The sequence below is a fragment of the Aedes aegypti genome, chromosome 3 (genome assembly GCF_002204515.2).
Source record: "Aedes aegypti strain LVP_AGWG chromosome 3, AaegL5.0 Primary Assembly, whole genome shotgun sequence".
In the NCBI taxonomy this organism is placed as follows: Eukaryota; Metazoa; Arthropoda; class Insecta; order Diptera; family Culicidae; genus Aedes; species Aedes aegypti.
In genome coordinates this window covers 261,733,123-261,754,344 of record NC_035109.1, presented here as the reverse complement: position 1 = coordinate 261,754,344, position 21,222 = coordinate 261,733,123, and the positions used below count along the sequence as shown (strand labels likewise).

At 46.5% G+C, this 21,222-nt stretch overlaps 1 protein-coding gene across 2 annotated transcripts; it reads right to left on the bottom strand.

Moving 5' to 3' along the window:
• Window positions 1-1,126: 1,126 nt before the first annotated feature.
• On the bottom strand, window positions 1,127-20,793 carry LOC5571115 (putative odorant receptor 83c). Of its 2 annotated transcripts, none has more exons than XM_021853572.1 (7): window positions 20,465-20,793; window positions 19,891-20,408; window positions 19,729-19,828; window positions 19,563-19,658; window positions 1,777-1,929; window positions 1,577-1,709; window positions 1,127-1,513 (listed from the first exon to the last, which is right to left on the bottom strand). In XM_021853572.1, the coding sequence occupies exons 1-6, from the start codon at window positions 20,753-20,755 to the stop codon at window positions 1,659-1,661; spliced, it is 1,209 nt and encodes a 402-aa protein (XP_021709264.1). In that variant the 5' UTR covers window positions 20,756-20,793; the 3' UTR covers window positions 1,127-1,513; window positions 1,577-1,658. The 2 variants fall into 2 exon arrangements, with proteins under 2 accessions (XP_021709264.1, XP_001659557.1); XM_001659507.2 differs by having other exon boundaries at window positions 1,594-1,709.
• Between the last annotated feature and the right edge of the window lie 429 nt (window positions 20,794-21,222).

Here is a 21,222-nt window from a genome sequence, read left to right as displayed (position 1 = left end):
CAAATTTTTCAACAAAACGAGCAAATTGGTAAGAGTTTTGATAGTAAAATCTGTTTCGGAGATATAGTTCTAGAATCCTCACAAACTTTCAGGTTTACACCATGTCCAAATCCTTGTTTAGAACTAGAAGTTTATGGATGTCTACCAATTTCACACCAAACTTGATTCTGGAATTTGCATTATTTTCATAGAAATAAACTTTCTGTGACACAAAAAACTTCACTATACACAAATATACATTATTGAGGACAAACACCGTTCATTTAATATAGGTTACAATGAATTTGTTGCATTATTAGTACGAAATGAAATCGCGTGACACGGTGATCAATTTCACCCTACTGTTCAATTACACCCGAATTTACGGTATTTGGGCGTTAAATATACGTCTTTTGTTTAGAAGAAAGATGGTTAAAACATGAAAATTAATAAAAATAAAACGAACATGAGGAAGGTTTGAAAAATGTAAATTAAAAGGATTAGAATAACATGTTATAAATGTGATTAATTCCTGGCATAAATTGCCAGGCGAAGTGTCTCCATTTTGATTCCATTCAATTAATTCATTAGCAAATGTAGCATTTTCAGTTGTTATTCAATTTAAACCCTTGCAAACAAATATCAACTCAATTTCTGCACAAGGCACTGTTCAGAACATAAATTTTTTGAGTTGCACAGACAATGAAGCCATTCGTCATATTATTCGCAGACAGCATAAATGGACTAAAGATTGGGGAAATGTTTTTCGATGAACCCGGCGCGATAAAAAAAACCGAAATGGTCGCCATTCTCGGTGGCCGTAACCCTTCTCCCTTCTGGCATGTGGCCCTTATTTGGTTGGCAAGCCGTTAAATCACTGCGCCTTAATGTGTATGGTACGTATGATGAGACGGAATAGCTCTCGAGTGTCTAAAACGCACAAAAGAGTATCTCCGCTTCTTGTAAATTTATTGTTATTAATATGATTATTTTATTACTCTGGATCAGTGGCATGGGAAATCAAGGCGGAAGGAGGAAGCTCACCCCATCCCGAATCATATCTGCACAAGCAGTTCAATAGAAAGCTGGAGGGAGGGTAAATGAGATTGGATCGGAAGATGATTATGATTCACATAGTCATTCGTGGGTGCGTAAATGGATAGTTTTTATTTGATGAATATTTATAGTCTTCCGGAGGGGGAGCTATTTTGACAATGTGATCATTTACATAAAAATTACATTTTATGCGACTTGGTAATACGACAAGTTGATAGTGCAGATGAAACTTGTGTGCTTGTGCTAACCAGCTACGGTGCACAGTGGTGCCATTGCAGAAAAGAAATCCAACATCAAAAAACGGAGCAAGACATTCCATCACAATTTTAATTTCCCCTAGGTATTTTGAAAATCATGCTCCAACGCGCCGACGATGGCCCTTCTCAGCAGACGACATCCGGAGAATTCTTAACACATCATCATCACCGTCTCATCGTCTTCGTCATCATCTTGTAATGTGATCCCTCGGCTGCGCTCTCTGCAAATGACATTCATTATTCCCGTTCCCATTTGGCTTTGTATGATTCCAAGTAATGATTACCATATTTATTACAATACCTGTTGACGTGTAAAATAATTTCTCGGGCCTCCTTCCCATCGGGAGTCAAGCAGGAGTTGACGGTCTAGTTGAAACTCTGGAGCATTGTGAAGTACGTGTAGATTTTCTTATATATCTGAAATGGAAAACAGTTATTTATTCAAATTTCTCACGAACTAGAGTTGCAGATTATAATTACAAACCTGTACGAAGGCAAACAGATCAATCGCATCGAAGCCGTCGGAGAGAACCACCGGATGTTGCGATGAGTTGAGAATGAGTGCCAGTGATTTCTGCGCCGGAATGGGCATTGCGTACCAAGATATGTTATAAATTTCATCTATCAGTTGATCGTTCTGTAAAAATACAAAAAATATAAATTATTATTATTTCTAATTATGCCAGGTTCCAATAAATCTGAATTAACTCCATATAATGAACAACTTTACTAAATCTTTTTGAACTGCGGACACAATCTCATAATTTATATCGTTAAACAGGCAAAATTCTGAGGTGCCCGATAATTCTTCTAATTCTACAATTTTATTTATTATTCTTTATTATTCTTTATTAGGCAACATAAATATCTAAATTTGGTTAAACTAATGTCAACAAACATTACCGACAAAACCTCATCAAAAAAGATTGAGGTACTGATATTTTTGGTTTACTTTAGAAGAAGATCCCACAGTAGCGGACACCCAAGCCGCTAAATTCATAATAATAAAAAAATAGGGATTATATGCGGTCTTGATGCCCATTTATGATAAACATTATAATTTTTGTAACGTACAAAATTAAATTTGAAAATATTAATATCTATTTCGACATTGCATTTTGATTTAATATTCAATACCAAATTACCCGAAATCTTAAAAGGTGGCACCCAATACCGAACTTGATCTGAAAATGCCTCTAATTTTTAAATTTGTACATCATTCAATGTTTTTACTCCAGGAATAGTAACAGAGAAAAAAGGGGAAAACAACTCTGCTCCACTCCACTTTTCTTTGGCTACGAGTCCGATGTCCCTTTGGAACTACCTCATGGTATTTCTTCAAGTGGCGGAGGGTTTGTTGATGCCTCAACGCCTTTTCGTCACCTCTTGTTCTATTCGATCTGGCTGCAATTTGTCGCTTTAACGTCACTCGCAGCGCCTGGGCCATGTGAGACTGGGCTGGAATAGGCTGGATGCCGAGGTCGGTTTTGCGATTCCGGTTGAGAAGTGACTTCCGGTTCGCAAGCGCTCTGACGACCCAAAGTTGGCGATTCGTCGTGATCGATACTACTCGGAGTAGTTTGTAAGGAGGATCCTGCTAGGTCCTCTAAATTCCAGCTTAAACGCCAGACGACGCAAGTCGTCTGCTAGAATTCACTTTTGTTTGCCCAGCTAACTCAGGGTCTAAACTTATGCAGAATCCACCTTGTGTCGTCTCCCAATAATCCCAAGACTTCCTTCCCAAACTGGTGTTCCTTTTCAATTAGAAAAATTCTAGTTTTAACAATTCAATCGTAACTTATTGTATATTTGAAAAAATTCGAAGTTCCCAATGTTACATTATATTTATTGAAGCTGATGAGAAGAACCATGCATACAATTTTACAAATTTAACAGGAAATGGTTTTTAATCTTCAAAGCTACTTTCGCATTAGATATATTGGCTGAAGTTGGATGCAACATTTATAATTTTGGTTTGTGTAATTCGTTTTCCAAAAAAACCTACTCGTGACGTCACGTCTCATAAAAAAACTCAATCGTAAGCGGTTCAACTAGTACTCCCTCTCTTCTATTGGTTTTCTCCCTGGTACTACTACTACTACTACCTTTCGGTTTGTATTTCGGTTCTGTAGAGGAAATTGGTTTGGTACTTACAGCTCGTCATAATGATACCCACACCATGCTTATCGTGTTGTAGTAGACTTCGACTGTGGCCCGGTCGTCGTTCCTCACAGCCCGACGAATGATGACTTCAGCTGGGGGCTTTTTAGCGTCGCTTCGAAGTGGCGTCGCTGAGCCGTCGGGTAAGATCCCGACCACTTGTTGATTCTGGTCGATCTCAACAACAACCCGATCGTGGGCCGGTTCGTGGGGTGGTAGGAGGCTCGATCGAGACGGTGTTTTACCATGGATTTTATCCCCGGGACGTGAGTGTAGGCGAGCCGCTCTGGCGATGGCAAACTTCCCTCATCCAGATCTCTCGCGAATTTTGGCAACCACGTGGTAACGGGTGGTGCTCGCGAGGCCGAACCACTATTCCGATGACCACGCTCTCTTGGTGTACCCTTAGTGGCCCACAGCCACGAGGCAAAGGGTATATCTAGGAGACTCGCCTCCGTCTGATCGCAAGCACTCGATAACAGGCAGGTGCTTTTTTCGGGGGCTGGTGACGATGGTACTCGCATGCAGATGTGTCTTCACACCACCCAATGGGTTGTGGTCACGGTTGGTGACTGTGAAAGTCAAAACGAATTAGCACCACAATTTGTAACCAAACCAACATTTCCAATTACCACACTTTTACTCAGATTTAGTTTCCGGTTTCTTTCTTGATGAAATATTCCTTTGTATATTTTTCTTTCTGGGTTTCCTGGGTAAGTATTACCAACGACTCGTTATTACCATTATAATATTACTCCCATCCCTTCTACTCTACATCATCTCATCATAATTGATTCGAGCACTTTTTATCTTTTAGCCTACCTCGCAGGCGCTAATTTTAACACAAACTTTGGATGTCTATGAGACGGTTGTACAACCGTTTCAAGTTCCTGCCGGTGAAGCTAGCCTACTGCGATGGAGGAATAAGAGTGACGAAGTCAGCCCAGCGATTCCGGTTGGAGGATGGTTTCTGGTTCACTGACGCTCCGACGACTCAAGCCGGTGATACACTCGTACTACTCAGAATAGAATGCTGCAGGTTGGTCCTGCTATTCCGGTTAAGTTTCCGGTTCACAGGCGACTCGACGATCATTTGTCCTTGACGGTGGATTCCGAAGCTGGCCGGGCAGATTCTGAGGTCGGTCCTGGGATTTCGGTCAAGGGAAACTTGCGGTTCACAGGTGCCCCGACGACTATTTGCCAGTGTCGTTTCGCGATCTACTCAGCTTGTCCCTGGCGGAGGATCGAGGCTACTCCGACGTTATCGGCGAAGCCGACGATCTCGACCACCTTGGGTAGCTCCAGCGATAGGACCCCATCGTACATAGTATTCCACACCGTTGGACCCCCCCTAATACTTACTTACTTATTTGGCTTTACATCAATTATCTTGATAAAGCCTCGCCAACAATATTTCGCCAATTCCCTCGGTTCATGGCCGCTTCTCTCCATCCTCAACTGTGACCCACGCTCTCCAGGTCCTGGTGTACCTGTTTAATCCACCTAGCTCACTGCGCCCCACGCCTTCTTGTTCCGACCGGATTCGTGGCGAACACCATCTTCACAGGGTTGTTGTCCGGCATTCTTGCAACATGCCCTGCCCAGCGTATTCTTCCAGGTTTAGCTACCTTCACGATACTGGGTTCGCCGTAGAGTTGAGTGAGCTCGTGGTTCATCCTTCGCCGCCACACGCCGTTCTCCTGCACGCCGCCGAAGATCGTCCTTAGCACTCGGCGTTCGAAAACCCCAAGAGCTTGCAAGTCCTCCTCCAGCATAGTCCACGCCTCATGCCCATAGAGGACTACCGGTCTTATGAGCGTTTTGTACATCGTGCATTTGGTGCGGGGGTGAATCTTTCTTGACCGCAGTTTCTTCTGGAGCCCATAGTAGGCACGACTTCCGCTGATGATGCGCGTTCGTATTTCCCGACTAACATTGTTGTCAGTCGTCAACAAGGATCCGAGGTAGACGAACTCGTCCACCACCTCGAAGGCATCCCCGTCTATCGTAACACTGCTTCCTAGGCGGGCCCTGTCGCGCTCAGTTCCGCCAACCAGCATGTACTTTGTTTTCGACGCATTCACCATTAGCCCGACTCTTGTTGCTTCGCGTTTCAGGCGGGTGAACAAATCTGCCACCGTTTCAAATTTTCTCCCAATAATATCCATGTCGTCCGCGAAGCAAACAAATTGTCCGGATCTCGTGAAAATCGTGCCTCGACTGTTAAGTCCGGCTCTCCGCATGACACCTTCAAGCGCAATATTGAACAACAGGCACGAAAAGCCGTCGCCCTGTCGTAGTCCCCGCCGAGACTCGAACGAACTGGAGTGTTCGCCCGAGATCTTCACGCAGTTTTGCACACCGTCCATCGTTGCTCTGATCAATCTTGTGAGCTTCCCGTGAGCTGTTCTCGTCCATGATTTTCCATAGCTCTATGCGGTCGATACTATCGTATGCCGCCTTGAAATCGATGAACAAATGGTGCGTAGGGACCTGGTACTCACGACATTTCTGGAGGATTTGCCGCACGGAAAAGATCTGGTCCGTTGTCGAGCGGCCGTCGATGAAACCTGCTTGATAACTTCCCACGAACTCGTTTGCTATAGGTGATAGACGACGGAAGAGAATCTGGGATAGCACTTTGTAGGCGGCGTTTAGGATGGTGATTGCACGATAATTTTCACACTCCAGTTTGTCGCCCTTTTTGTAGATAGGGCATATAACGCCTTGCTTCCACTCCTCCGGTAGCTGTTCCGTTTCCCAGATTCTGACTATCAGCCGATGCAGACAAGCGGCCAACCTGTCTGGGCCCATCTTGATGAGTTCGGCTCCGATACCATCCTTGCCAGCAACTTTGTTGTTCTTTAGCTGTTGAATGGCATCCTTAACTTCCCCCATCGTGGGAGCTGGTTGATTTCCGCTGTCCGCTGTGCTGACGTAGCCATCGCCTTCGCTGTCCTGACCTTCTGTGCCTGTGTTCTCTGCACCATTCAGGTGTTCATCGTAGTGCTACTTCCACCTTTCGATCACCTCGCGTCCGTCCGTCAAGATGCTCCCATCCTTATCCCGGCACATCTCAGCTCGCGGCACGAAGCCTTTGCGGGATGTGTTGAGCTTCTGATAGAACTTCCGCGTTTCTTGAGAACGGTACAGCAACTCCATCTTTTGGCATTCCACCTCTTCCAGGCGGCGCTTTTTGTCCCGGAATAGGCGGGTTTGCTGTTTCCGCTTCAGTCTGTATCGTTCCACGTTTTGCTGCGTACCATGCTGCAGCATTGCAGCCCGCGCTGCATTCTTCTCCTCTAAAACCTTCTGGCACTCCTCGTCGAACCAATCGTTTCTTGAGCTCCGTTCCATATATCCGACAACGCTTTCGGCAGCGTCGTTAATGGCTGCTTTGACTGTCCTCCAGCAGTCCTCAAGAGGGGCCCTATCGAGCTCGCCCTCATCCGGCAACGCTGCCTCAAGATGCTGCGCGTACGCATTGGCGACATCCGGTTGTTTCAGAAGCTCGAGATTGTACCGGGGCGGGCGTCGGTACCGTACATTGTTGATGACGGATAGTTTTGGGCGCAGTTTCACCATCACCAGGTAGTGGTCGGAGTCAATGTTGGCGCCATGATAGGTTCTGACGTCGGTTATGTCGGAGAAGTGCCGCACAGTGCTTCGAACGTATGGCACTTGGGGACAAAAGACAGAACTGGATGTTTAATGCGGTTTTTCCCTACGAAGTTGAGGAGAAAGTCGTTATACACAAAAAACTCATTATTGGCATGAATGACACATATTACATCAGTAATGGCATAAGTGGCTTATACGTCACGTTTTACATTTGACACCATAGAACAGTGCTCGATTTTAAATAAATGTTTAAAATAAAAACGCATGAAAACGTACTTGAGATGTTTGCATAAACGATGTCTGTGGTATGCGTAAATGTAAAAGTGTCTCAACAACCAAATTTTTATAAACATATTAAAGCACGGATTATTCCAACGACTAAAATCAAACCCAATAAAAAAGGTTATATACAATTTATTTATATTAGCAATACAATTAATCTACCAGCTATTAATCATCCAAAAACATATCAATCGAATCATTATCTTCTTTTCTACAAAGATAGTTGAAATTTTGTGGGTTTCTGTTTGATGATTATTAGAAACAATTTGATACATAGGCTACGAACGCGAGCTCTTCAGGTTCATTATTGTTGATAAGATATATATAGGTTTTTCTTGAACATTCATTGAACGGTATGAAAGGCCTTCCCATGCCAGCCTTTACAGCCGAATAGGAAAACTCTGCATCGCCAATTTTCTGTTTGCACGGAAGCAAAACTGGCTTTGCTAATCAGTCGGAGTTTTGCTTCACAAAAATATCGTGTGATCTTCTATATTTACCCCATTTTTGGTGTATTTTGTAGCAATAAAATTTGCTAAACGTATTAAACTTGTTTTCAAATATCTAGGAGAAAGAATCAGTGCTATAACAACCGTACATGAAATCCACAACATGATTTTTTCGAATACGTGGATTGGCAGAATACCATTACTTGAACAAATCTTTATTGATGATTGTGGCAGCAAAGCATACAATCGGCAAACATATGCAGCTGGAATCACTTTCAGAATTTGAAAAATACTTCAAATTTTATTTTAAAGTGGATTTCAGAAAGGTACTTTGAGGTACTTTTTGGTATGGGCTAGAAGAAGATATGAGTTTCAATTTTCTTCTGTATTAAAGAGCTTATTATTCAGAAGCATCTTTTTCTACAATTTTTAAAATATATCACAGAAAATTGAACGGAATGACTCCTACTTACTTGTTTCAAAACGATCCTTAACGGCTTTCACTTTGAAAATGTGATTAGTATGGGAATAAAACGAATTAAAAAGGGATTGGATTGACACAAAAACAATAAATTATATATAACGATGAAACAACTTGTCAACACCTGGTGTTTTGGTTTGTTTTGATAAGCGCACGGACTTTCTAGTATCTGTATTACACGCTCAAAATATATGTCAACATCATGGCCTACTTGATTCTTTTGAATATGAAAGTTGATTTTTTGACTTTTGTCCAAGGGACGAAGCACTGTGTGCCGTCCATCGATCAAAACGTGGCCGATTTGCGATTCTGTCTGCTGAGGTGATCTCCAGGTGTACCGATACGGGAGGCTGTGCTGGAAATAGGTGCTACGAATGGCCATGTTCCTGGAGGCGGCAAAATCTATCAGTCGTAGGCCGTTCTCGTTCGTCAGCCGGTGGGCGCTGAACTTTCCAATCGTCGGTCTGAATTCCTCCTCCTGGCCAACCTGAGCGTTCAAATCTCCTATGATGATCTTGACGTCGTGGCTTGGGCAGCGGTGGTACTCGCGTTCGAGCTGCGCGTAAAAAGCGTCTTTATCATCATCAGTGCTTCCGGAGTTTGGGCTATGCACGTTGATTATGCTGAAGTTAAAGAATCGGCCTTTGATTCTTAACTTGCACATTCGTTCATTGATCGGCCACCACCCGATCACGCGCCTTTGCATATCACCCATCACTATGAAAGCTGTTCCCAGCTCGCGTGTGTTGCCGCAGCTCTGGTAGATGGTATGATTACCTCTAAACGTTCGCACCAATGCTCCTGTTCAGCACACCTCCTGCAGCGCTACGATGTCGAAACCGCGGGTCTTCAGTACATCGGAGAGTATGCGAGTACTTCCAATGAAGTTGAGAGATTTGCAGTTCCACGTACCGAGTTTCCAATCGCTAGTCCATTTTCGTCGCTGTGGTCTTTGCCGATTGTTCCGGTCCATATTCTCTCGTTGACGTTCCTGTGCTGATGTGTTTTTACGGTTGGCTTGCAGGGCCTGACACCAACCCCCTAGATTTCCGGAGGACCATTCCCCCTAAATGTTCGGAGGGCCACAGTGCGCAGTTTAGCTTAGAGTTCTTCTCTGGCACTCGGACGATGATCAGCCGCCCCTGACATGGGGAACAGACGTTGTTGTGAGCCGCTCCTAACGTGGAGTACAGACGCTCCAAGTTTGCAAAAGCAAACCCCCCCTTCCCTGTCAGCATACGACCAAAGTTCCCACCGGGGGTTGGTTACCCGATCTTCCCCAAGGTTACTCGTACCCCGGCCAGTACCACGAGGAGGTAGGGATAGGAGTTGCTGGGCAAGAGGCTAAGGACCGCACAAAGGGGTCTATTTTATTCCTACAGGTACGCGAGGTACCAATGGTACGCCATGCCCAGCCATTTACCACGCCGGACCCCCCCTAATTTTGGTACCAAAAGAACCTTCAGCCGAAACGGAGCGGAGTCGATTATCGACGTTACTTTTTGTAGTCCTGGCCTAACGAGTAGTTCGAACTGGAGGGTAGACAATGCCTACACTCACAGCGATCACCTGGCGGTTCGCTACAGTATCGACTAGAACAACAGCAGGCAGCGGGTTGAGGAAGCGGCTAGGTCAAGGCCAAGGAATCTGTCAGAGTGCCGACACGAATCAGTGGGGTGATGCCTAGAGGATCGTTATGGTGAAGACAAGAAGTGCAATGGCTCCTACAGAGCAATCTCCAGAGATGCTGGAGGGGATCATCGAGGGGCTCTTTCCGCGCCACAACCCTAGCCCATGGCCTCCTTTCGTAGGACAGCCGGGGATTGGGGCTGGCGATGAGGATAGGGTAACCGATGAGGAACTTGTAGGGATTGCAAAATCCCTAAGCATGGGGAAGGCACCAGGTCCGGACGGAGTTCCGAACCTGGCCCTCAAAGTCGCAATCATGGAGGCTTCTTCTTCTTGGCATTAACGTCCCCACTGGGACAGAGCCGGCTACTCAGTGTAGTGTTCTTATGAGCACTTCCACATTTATTAACTGAGAGCTTTCTTTGCCTTAGTTGCCATTTTTGCATTCGTATATCGTGTGGCAGGTACAACGATACTCTATGCCCAGGGAAGTCAAGGAAATTTCCATTATGAAAAGAGGACCGACCGGGATTCGAACCCAGACACCTTCAGCATGGCTTTGCTTTGTAGTCGCGGACTCTAACCACTTGGCTAAGGAAGGTCCCTAATCTTGGAGGCTCTCGGTATGTTCAGATCTGCTATGCAGATATGCCTGGACGAGGGAGTATTTCCAGATGTGTGGAAGAGGCAGAGCCTGGTAGTATTGCCAAAGGCGGGGAAACCACCCGGTGATCCATCGGCGTATAGACCAATATGCTTGATTGACACGGTGCACAGTGGCGGGCCTTCATACAAAAGTTCGGACAAAACCTCAAATAAGTCCAAAATCGCTTGATAATGGTAATTTATTAACTAACTGGGATATCTGATATCATCCCGTTGGAAATAACTGTCAAATTGAAAATTCGATTTTCTAGTGAAATTTGTTCATTTTTTTTTATCCAATCGAATAAAAAGGCTATCATTACAAAAAAAAGTTTTAATGCAGAAATTTGTGCATAAACCTGGACTAGAGATACATATTTAAGTTTCTTTTAGTAAATTCAGTAAAGTTTCAATCAGGTTATGACACATTATACTGATTTGAATCATAAAATTGATAAATTATGATGGAAAATTAAAATGGATTTTTTACCTCCAGGGGCAAAAAGGGGCAAGAAAAACTATTGCACCTCTGAAAGTATGAATAATTTGCTGCTTCATAGTGAGTGACTCATTTACCCGAAACACTTCACATAAAACGGACGAAGCTTTGAAAATTTATCAAAATTTTAGAGGAAGTTTGCGATAAACATTTTTTGCTACAAATAACAACTCAATGTGTTAAAAATGATGTAATTGTAGTCCAATCAATGGCTTAAGACTACACTTTTAAATGAAACTTATTGAGCTTAAATCGGTTATGATTTCATTGAGATACAGCTGTTTGAAGTTTGATAGGTAAACCATAGTTGATAAATTGTAAGCAGTCCAATTTTGCTGACTTTCCCGCACTTACGCTGCTGCCAAAAATCGAAAACAAAACAGATCACTCTCAAATTTTCAGGAAACGTCACCGAATGATATAAAAGTCTATAAAAAATATTTACAAGTGATTTTGAAAACATGAATTTCTGAGGTTTTGTCCGGCCATGCGCCACAGTGCGGTGGGGAAGGTGCTCGAGAAGATCATCATCAACAGACTGTCGAGGTACACCGAGGGTGTAAATGGTCTCTCAAGCAACCAGTTCGGCTTCCGGAAAGGGAGGTCCACTGTAGACGCTATTCTGACGGTTAATAAAACCGCTGAGATAGCACTCCAGCGTAAGAGGAGGGGTATTCGCTACTGCGCAGTAGTGACTCTGGATGTAAGGAATGCATTTAATAGTGCCAGTTGGGCGGCTATTGCTGATGCGCTCCTGCGTCTGGGGATACCAGAGTACCTGTACAAGATTCTCGGAAGTTACTTCCAGAATCTGGTATTAGTCTATGACACAGAGGTGGGTCGGAAGTGCTTTCACATAACCTCAGGAGTTCCGCAAGGTTCCATCCTGGGTCCGGTGTTATGGAATGTCATGTACGACGAGGTGTTGAGATTAAAATTCCCGGCGGGTGTGGTCATCGTTGGCTTTGCCGACGATATTACGCTGGAGGTCTACGGTGAATCGATCGAAGAAGTGGAATTGACTGCAGCCCACTCCATCGCAATTGTGGAGGAGTGGATGAGCTCCAGGAAACTGGAATTGGTTCACCCCAACACTGAGGCTGTTGTTGTCAACAACCGAAAGTCGGTGCAGCAAGCGGTGATCATTGTAGGCGACTGCACGATCACTTCGAATCGCTCTGTCAAACACTTGGGGGTGATGATCGACGATAAGCTTACCTTCGGTAGCCACGTTGATTATGCCTGCAAGAGAGCCTCCATAGCTATTGTGGCACTGTCCCGGATGATGTCCAATAGCTCTGCGGTTTTTTTTTTTTAGTTTTAGAAGGTGGTAAATTACATTTACGAACTAACCCAGCGTTTCACGTTCGATATGGAGGCTAGTCATATCGAATTCGTCCATCGTGCGCCAGAGTGTCGGACTCTTTTATACCGACTAAAATCCACCTTCGCCCACGAGCCATTCCCCCCGGAACTGCCTCTTGGCATTACTTCATGGGGGAGGCTATTGTGCTAACCACTGCACTGCTCATTACTTCGCTTCCTGCGTGTGACTCACGTGCATCTTACGCTGCTGTACTTTCCTTGCTCCCTTCGTACTGCTGGCATCGCGCCAGGGCCATGTTTCTACTGCCGCTTCTGTCATTACTACGCTTCGTTGATCTGCTGCGACGTGTTTGGGGCTGGCATCTCGCCAGAACCCTGCGCAACTTTTGCGCCTGCTGCTAATTCGCCGATTCACGAGTTCTCCAGGTTGGACCAGTTGGATGCCGAGGTCGGTCCAGCGATTCCGGTTGGAGGGTAGCTTCCGGTTCACTGGCGCTCCGACGACCCAAAACTGGTGGTTGTCACGATCGCTACTCGGCATAGTCCCCGACGGTGGAGCTAGCCTACTCCAGCGGAGAGTTCCCGACGTAGGAATGACTCCCGAAACCGTTAACGTTACGCGTTTGTTCCCGCTTCACTGCTGCTGACCGGTGAAGTGCCGAGGTCGATCCAGCGATTCCGGTTGGAGGATGGCTTCCGGTTCACTGGTGCCCCGACGACTTAAGCCGGTGACTCGCTACGGACTACTCAGAATAGTCCCCGACGGTGGATCTATCCTACTCCGACGAAGATTTCCCCGACGGCGGAAGATCGCCCGAACCGATGCTTTCCGGGCTGATGCCGAGGTCGGTTCTGCGATTCCGGTGGAGGGAAACTTCCGGTTCACAGGCGCCCCGACGACCATTTGCCGGTGCAACTACGCGTTCTACTCAGTTAGTCCCCGACGGTGAACTTAACCTACTTCGAAGCTGACCGGGCAGATGCCGAGGTCGGTCCTGCGATTCCGGTGGAGGGAAACTTGCCGGAGCTGTTTCGCGATCTACTCGGCTAGTCCCCGGCGGAAGGACATAGCCTACTCCGACGCGATGTTGGTCGGTAAGTGCCGAGGTCGGTCCTGCAATTCCAGTTGGAGGATGACTTCCGGTTTGCAGGCGCCTCGACGACTTATTACCGATATTCCGCTACGCCCGCTCTACTCGGTCTAGTCCCCGGCGGAGGATCTAGCCTACTCCAGTCGCGCCCGTTGGTCTCCTTCATATGCTCGCTTCAACAGGCTGACTTGTCAAGCGCCAAGGTCGGCCCGACGATTCCGGCTGCCCCAACGATTCAGAACCATGTGCTGTCCGCTGTGTTGAGTGCCGCTGCTCCTCTCGCCATCTTCGTTGTAAAAGAGACATCATCTGAAAGATTGTCCTGTTTACCGCGTCCCATTTCTCTTCGTCGGCACACATTCGTTGGACGATATTGTGCACATTAACGTCATTGCCGACGACGGATGTCATCTCGGCTCGCTCATGCTCGAAGCGTGGACATTCGAAGACCACGTGCTCAGGGGTTTCGTCAACATCGCCGCACCCGGTGCATAGCGGCGATCTTGCGTGTCCAAACCTATTGAGGTATTTCTTGAAACAGCCATGACCAGACAGAAACTGCGTCAAGTGGAAATTCACTTCTCCGTGTTTTCTGTTTACCCACATCGACAGGCACGGAATTAGTCGGTGGGTCCATCTACCGTTCTTAGCGCTATCCCACTGTTGTTGCCATTTCCTCATGGTTTCATCCCGGGCTCTTTTCCGAATTCCCCGCGTGTGTCGATCCCTGTAGCATTCGCTGTCCTCTTCGAGTTGAAGGCTTATAGGGATCAATCCTGCAATCACACAGGCTGCCTCCGACGATATCGTACGATACGCGCTCGCCACACGCATGGCCATCAGTCTGAACGTACTGTTCAGCCGGGAGCGGTTCCTCTTCGTCTGCAGTGCTGTCACCCATACGGGGCCAGTGTATCTGAGTACCGACGTCGACACGCTCGCCAGTAGTCGCTTCTTGCTGCTGCTGATCGCTGAGTTGTTGGGCATGATCCGGGATAGAGCTGATATCACCTTCACGGCCCTCTCACATGAATAATCGACATGGCTGTTGAAGCTCAGCCGATCATCGATCATCACTCCCAGGTGTCTAACTTCCCGCTTTGATTCGATGGTACACTGTCCAACCGAGATTCTCGCCTTCTGCACTGCCTTTCGGTTGCTTATCATCACAATTTCGGTTTTGTGATGGGCTAACACAAGCTTCTTCCCTCCCATCCATTCTTCCACGGCGTCTACTGCTTCAGTAGCAAGTATCTCTACTTCCTCTAGTGATTCGCCGATGACTACGAGCACCACGTCATCCGCGAAGCCGACAATCCTCACACCCCGGGGGAAGCTCAGCTTCAACACTTCATCATACATAGCGTTCCAGAGGGTCGGGCCAAGAATAGAACCCTGTGGGACGCCCGCCGTGACTGTCGTGCACCTTTTCCCAGCATCTGTTTCGTAGATCAGTGTACGATTTTGAAAGTAGCTCCCCAAAATCTTACAAAGGTACTCGGGAACCTCCAATCTGTGCAGCGATTCGGCGATCGCAGCCCAACTGGCACTGTTGAAGGCATTTTTTACGTCTAGGGTGACCACACCGCAGTACCGATTTCCTCTCCTCTTTTGCTTCCGCGCCGTCTCCATAGCTTCCACGACCATTCGGATGGCATCAACGGTGGATCTACCCTTCCGAAAGCCGAACTGCATGTCGCACAGGCCGTTTTCTCCCTCCGTGTATTTCGTAAGCCTGTTTAGGATTACTCGCTCCAGCACTTTGCCAACTGTGTCCAGCAGACATATCGGTCTATATGCTGAAGGATCTCCAGGAGGCTTGCCTGGTTTAGGCAGCAACACCAGCTTTTGTCGCTTCCAAATGTCGGGGAAGTTACCCTCCTCGATACATTTTTGCAGCACGGTCCTGAACATATCCGGGTTTTCTTGGATTGCTGCTTTCAGAGCTACGTTGGGGATACTGTCTGGTCCCGGAGCCTTCCTGGTTTTTAAGGCTTTTGCCACCGCGATCAACTCATCGTTCGTTACCTGGGCTTCTTCTTCGTCGTTCTCTTGTGCTCCGTAAGGTGTGGACGGCCAGGTCGTCGGTTCGTGCCGGGGGAACAGCACTTCAATGATGATCTTCATCTTCTCCGGACACCTATCGGGTGGTACAGCTGGGCCCCTCAACTTCGCCATTGCAACTCTGTAGGCGTCACCCCACGGGTTTGAATTGGCGTTGCGACAGAGCTCCTCCAGACAGGCTTTCTTGCTGAGCCGGATTTCCCCGTTGAGAGCGGTTTTTGCCGCCTTGTACGCTGGTCTTCGATCTGCTCTTTCAGCGTCGTTGCGGGCTCTCTGCATCATTCTCCTAGCCCGAAAGCAGCTTGTACGCAGATCGGCAATCGTCGATCGCAGTCGACTATGTAGGTCATACCGGTGCCCTTACAGCGATTAAGTGGCCGCAGGGAGAACATCCTGGTAGCGCTGCTGTCGTGGCGTCGGCCTACAGGGTTGGATACGAGCGTCTGGTTGTTCGGGGCAGGTAGAGGCCCCTTCGTCAGCAATCCCAGCCTGAGCCTTCAGTAGGTCAAATTGCGAAGCCCGCAGTATCAGTTCTTGATACCTGCGGTGCAGCTGGGCGCGGACGTAGTGGTCGACCCTGCCCACCTTCAGCGGACAATGGGAGGTGAGGACCACCTGAGAAGCTGGCAAAGCGCCAGCATGCTACCTTGGTGGACCCCCCTAAGCGTGTCATCGATGTTCGTTGCTGCATGGCTACGCAGATAACCTGGAGGTTGCGATGTGCAATAGCCCCTCTCCGAAGCAATGCCTTCTTGGTGGTCCCGGAGAGACGAAGGGTTTGGCGGCAATGGAAATGGTTTAGTGGGTCGGGGGTGTAGTCCTGTTTACTGCTTGCATGACCTCGGTCCGGAGTCTGTTGAGCAGATTATCCCCCCATTGCTTAGAAGGAAAAAAAAAAACACCGTTGGACCCAGCATGGAACCTTGTGGCACTCCACCGTTATACTTAACTCCTTCGGGCTAGCATCGGGTTTTGGAAGCAGCTCTTCAAAATCAAACCCGCATTCTGTACAGCGCTGTGGCAATGGGCTCCCAGCTGTTGAACGCGTTTTTCACATCTATTGTGACCACGGCATAGTTACGATCCCCTCTACGCTTTTGTTCCATTCCTCTCTCGGCCCTCTCCAGCACTGTTCGAATTGCGTCCAACGTCGACCTTCCTTTGCATTTCATTATCCTGTTGAGGATAACCCGTTCTAAGAGTTTACCGAGTGTTTAAAGTAAACATATAGGCCTAAATGATCCAGGATCCCCGGGCGGTTTTCCTGGCTTCGGCAACAGTACCAGTTTCTGAATTTTCCATATTTCTGTAAATTTTCCTTCGTCAAAGCATTTCTGCATCACCTTTCTAACCATATCTGGATACGCAAGGAACGCTGCTTTATGTGGCACGTTGGGAATACCCGAGGCTTTGTTCAGCTTCAGCGTTTACATCGCTACTATGAGCTCATCGTTGGAAATCTGACGAGCTTCAACATTTACTACCTCTTCATTGCCATATTGTAGGGTCATGCTTTGGGAATAGACCCTCAACGATGACTCTCAGTTTGTCCGCACACACTTCGACCGACTTGCTGGAATACATTTCTCCGCTTATCTCGAACTTCCTCGTGTCTTACTCTCTGCTGTCATCTCCTTAAGACAAGCAGCGCGAAGAGTGCAGAGTGCCTTGTTCCGTTAGCTTAAGGGACGCCGACATGTCACACGCCCTGACCATCGTCCTTGTTAGCTCCACCGCATCGAGGTCCGGGATATCGCTGTCTACACGAAGTCGATCGGGTTGATCGGACGACACACCGTATCGAACGACAACGGCCAACGATGCGTCAACTTTGCAGCCTCTCGTGGTTTGGTAGTCCTAAGCACCTTCTTCGCCGCATAGATATCCATAAAGCCATCTGGAGATCACCCAATAATCAAACCAAGGACTAAATCGACCACGTTCTAATCAACTGAAAATTCTTCTCTGATATCACCAATGTTCGCACATACCGCAGTGCATATATAGATTCGGACCACTACCTAGTTGCTGTATGCATGCGCTCAAAATTTTTGACGGTGCCCAACTCGCGTCGAAGCCGAACGCCGCGGCTCAGCATCGAGCGGCTATGGGACTCAGAGGTAGCCCAAGCATACGCGCAGCAGTTGGAAGTGGCCCTACCAACGGCGCTGCCACTCTTGAAGATGGCTGCAGATACATAAGATATACCATATGTAGCACCGCAACATCAGCACTAGGTCCAGGGGCCCCGAATCAGAGAAACGATTGGTAGGACGGCGAATGCGAGCAGTTGAAGAATGAGAAGAATGCAGTATGGGCGAGAATGCTGCAACACCGCACGAGAGCGAATGAGGCACGGTATAAATAGGCACGGATCAGACAAAAATCGATCGTTCGGGGAAAGAAGCACCATCAGGAAGAACGGGATCGTGAAGTGATGGAAGAGCTGTTCCGCGCTAAAGACACACGGAAGTTTTACGAGAAGCTTAACCGTTCGCGCCAAGGCTTTGTACCTCAAGCCAATATGTGCAGAGACTTTGACGGTAATCTTCTCACGAACAAACGTGAGAGGGTCGTAAGGTGGCGGCAGCACTACGACGAGTACCTTAATGGTGATGTGGCCAATAGTGAAGGTGACACGGAAATAGCTTTGGGAGCACGCGCGGACGACGAAAGACTTCGGCTTCCAGATCTCCAAGAGGTAGAAACGGAGATTGGTCGGTTGAAAAACCACTAAGCCGCTGGAGTGGACCAACTACGAGCGAGCTGTTAAAATACGGTGGTGATGCACTGGAAACAGCGCTGCAGTGGGTTATTTCCAAGATTTGGGAGGAGAAAGTATTACCGAAGGAGTGGATGGAAGGTATCGTGAGTCCCATCTATAAAAAGGCGACAAGTTGGATTGCGCCAATTATCATGCAATCACAATTTTGAGCGCCGCCTACAAGGTACTCTCACAAATTTTATGCCGCCGTCTATCAACCAATTGCTAGACACGGCATGCCCCCCCCCCCCTTTCGAGTTTATATTGATGTTGATGAAATCGAGGTTGTCGAAGAATTCGTGTACTTGGGCTCATTGGTGACCGCCAACAACGACACCAGCAGATAAAACCAGAGAAATGGAAATCGTGCCTACTTTGGACTTCGCAGAACGCTCCGATCGAGCAAAGTTCGCCATCGCACGAAGATAACCATCTACAATTAGACCGGTTAGATTAGATTAGACCGGTACTCCTCTATGGGACGAAACATGGACCCTACCTGCAGAGGATCAACGCGCCCTTGGTGTTTTCGAACGGAAGATGTTGCGGACCATCTTCGGCGGAGTGTGGATGGAAGACGGAACGTGGAGAAGGCGAATGAACCATGTATAGCACAAGCTGCTGGGAGAACCGACCATCGTCCACCTCGCAAAAACTGGAAGGCTGCGGTGGGCCGGGCATGTCACCAGAATGTCGGATAACAACCCGGTGAAAATGGTTCTTGAAAACAATCCGAGGCACAAGACGACGTGTTGCGCAGCGAGCAAGATGGGTCGATCAAGTTGAGGACTATCGGCGGACCCTTCACAGGCAGCCAGGCAGGCAGCCAATGACCGAGTCGAATGGAGACGTCTCCTACGTACAGCAGAGACCACCCAGGGCTTAACCTGACTGGTAAGGTAAGTAACTTCTTGCTTCTACCAATACCAGGACAACTTCTAGCCCACAAACTGTGTGGGCTTCGTAGACGTGCCTTTAGTGTCACCACGGCATTTATACGAATCGTGCTAAGAAGTGTGGGTTCGAAGTCGGTGTCAAAATTTTGTAAATTGTTTTGAAGCAGCTGTTCTGTCTTGACACTTGGAGCAGTTTGTAAAACTTTTGAAAATCGGATCTCATGGAGATCATTGAACTTTTTATGCAAACATTAGTAAAATTATCATCATGTACAGAAAAGTGGAATGAAAATATGTAAACCCAGATAATTGTGGGAGTGTCTTGATATTATAATTGAAATTATTGTAATACTTCGCACTTACCTTAGTGGAGTAGATTGTTCCCAGGGCACAGGCGATGAATAATTGAACAATACATAGCAGAACTACAATCAATCCGGGATACCAAATTCCATCGGTCTAGAATTAAATATTTCTGGCTGATCAATATTTCTATATCCATATCTATTAGTTATATTCAATATCTTACTTCGGATTGAACATAAAGTGAGGCAACTGTTTCTGCAATCATACAAGAAAAATTAACGAAAAATCCAGGCTTAAGCAGAGAATCCATTTTAGACATGTATCTGAAATTTATAGGTAAGTATTTGTAAAAATGCGTAATAAGTATTTAAGAATGACACATTACTCCACATGCTCCTGATGTTTCTCTGTGATGTCATTCAACAGTTGATATAGTTCTTCGTCGTTCTTGAATTTATCATATTCTAAGGCTAGCTCATCGAGTTTCTTCAGATATATTATGATGACATCCAACTGTCCCATTGCATGTATGATGAAAAAGAGAAAGCAAGTATCCGTGGCCAGCAGTCCATAGCTGGCTTCGTAAATTTGCAAAAAATGGTATGACAAGTTGATGATATATCCAAACAATTGTGTATGGTCAATCCAGGGAAAGAAAAACCCAAATGGCAGCTGTAGCGACCTAGACGTAATTGAGTAGACGATGGTGTAAACAGGAATAAACGTTGTCAACATCATGAACAGGTAGCTGAATATCTTAATGAACACTTTGCACAATACGGCGGTTGTTTGTAAGGATTCTCGAGCCTCAGGGTAATCTCTTACTCTATCGAAACGAGCCACATTGTAGACGTGCAGCTCATACAATCGATCATCGGTGTAGTTGGCAATCTTAGCGAATCCCTAACATTCTTGAAGTTAGAATCTCGCTATTGATAAAATTTCAGTTTCATTCTTACCTGGACAGCTATACCCATGGTGACCAGACAGAACACGACATCGGTCAACTGTCCCCAAAATACAGTCAAGCACCAACAATTTACCACAATGTATAACGTTAGATCACAAACCAGAAAAATCAACCGAGGATTCAACCGGGTGTAGTCACCTCCCCGCAAACGATCGGCACCACTAACGTGAAAATAGCCTATTAAGGTGTCACACGCACTTTCGTACATGGCTCGTGAAGATTTAAACTCCGATTGCAGTTCATTTTTGCGACGATTATAATATCGTTGGAATCGTTCCATGGTGTTTTCCCCAATGGTACCATACAGCAACAGGACTAAAAATGCTGCCGATGTAATTCAGTGAGGGACTTTTAAAGCTATACTTTGTTTAAAACAGAATTTTAAATTGAGGCACATTGGGATGGAAAGTCATTAACAACTTGTTGAGCGATTTGATCTTTGAACAGTCTTCGTTCATAATTTATAATGGCGATTAGCGAATTCAAACAGGTGGAAAGTATGGCAACGAGCAAATCTATAATAGATCAGATTATGCGAACTATTCTAGTAACATCAATACGTAATAGCTTTGGATATTGGATTACGTGGAAAAGATTACATGTGTTGAACGACTGTTATTCACACGTCAAAGCTTCTCACATCTATTTTCTCCGAAATTATATAGGCATTACTGTCTGTTGTGCAACTCCAACAGCGGCACGTCCCTTCAACAGGAACCACATGTCAAATAAATTGGGTTTACCATC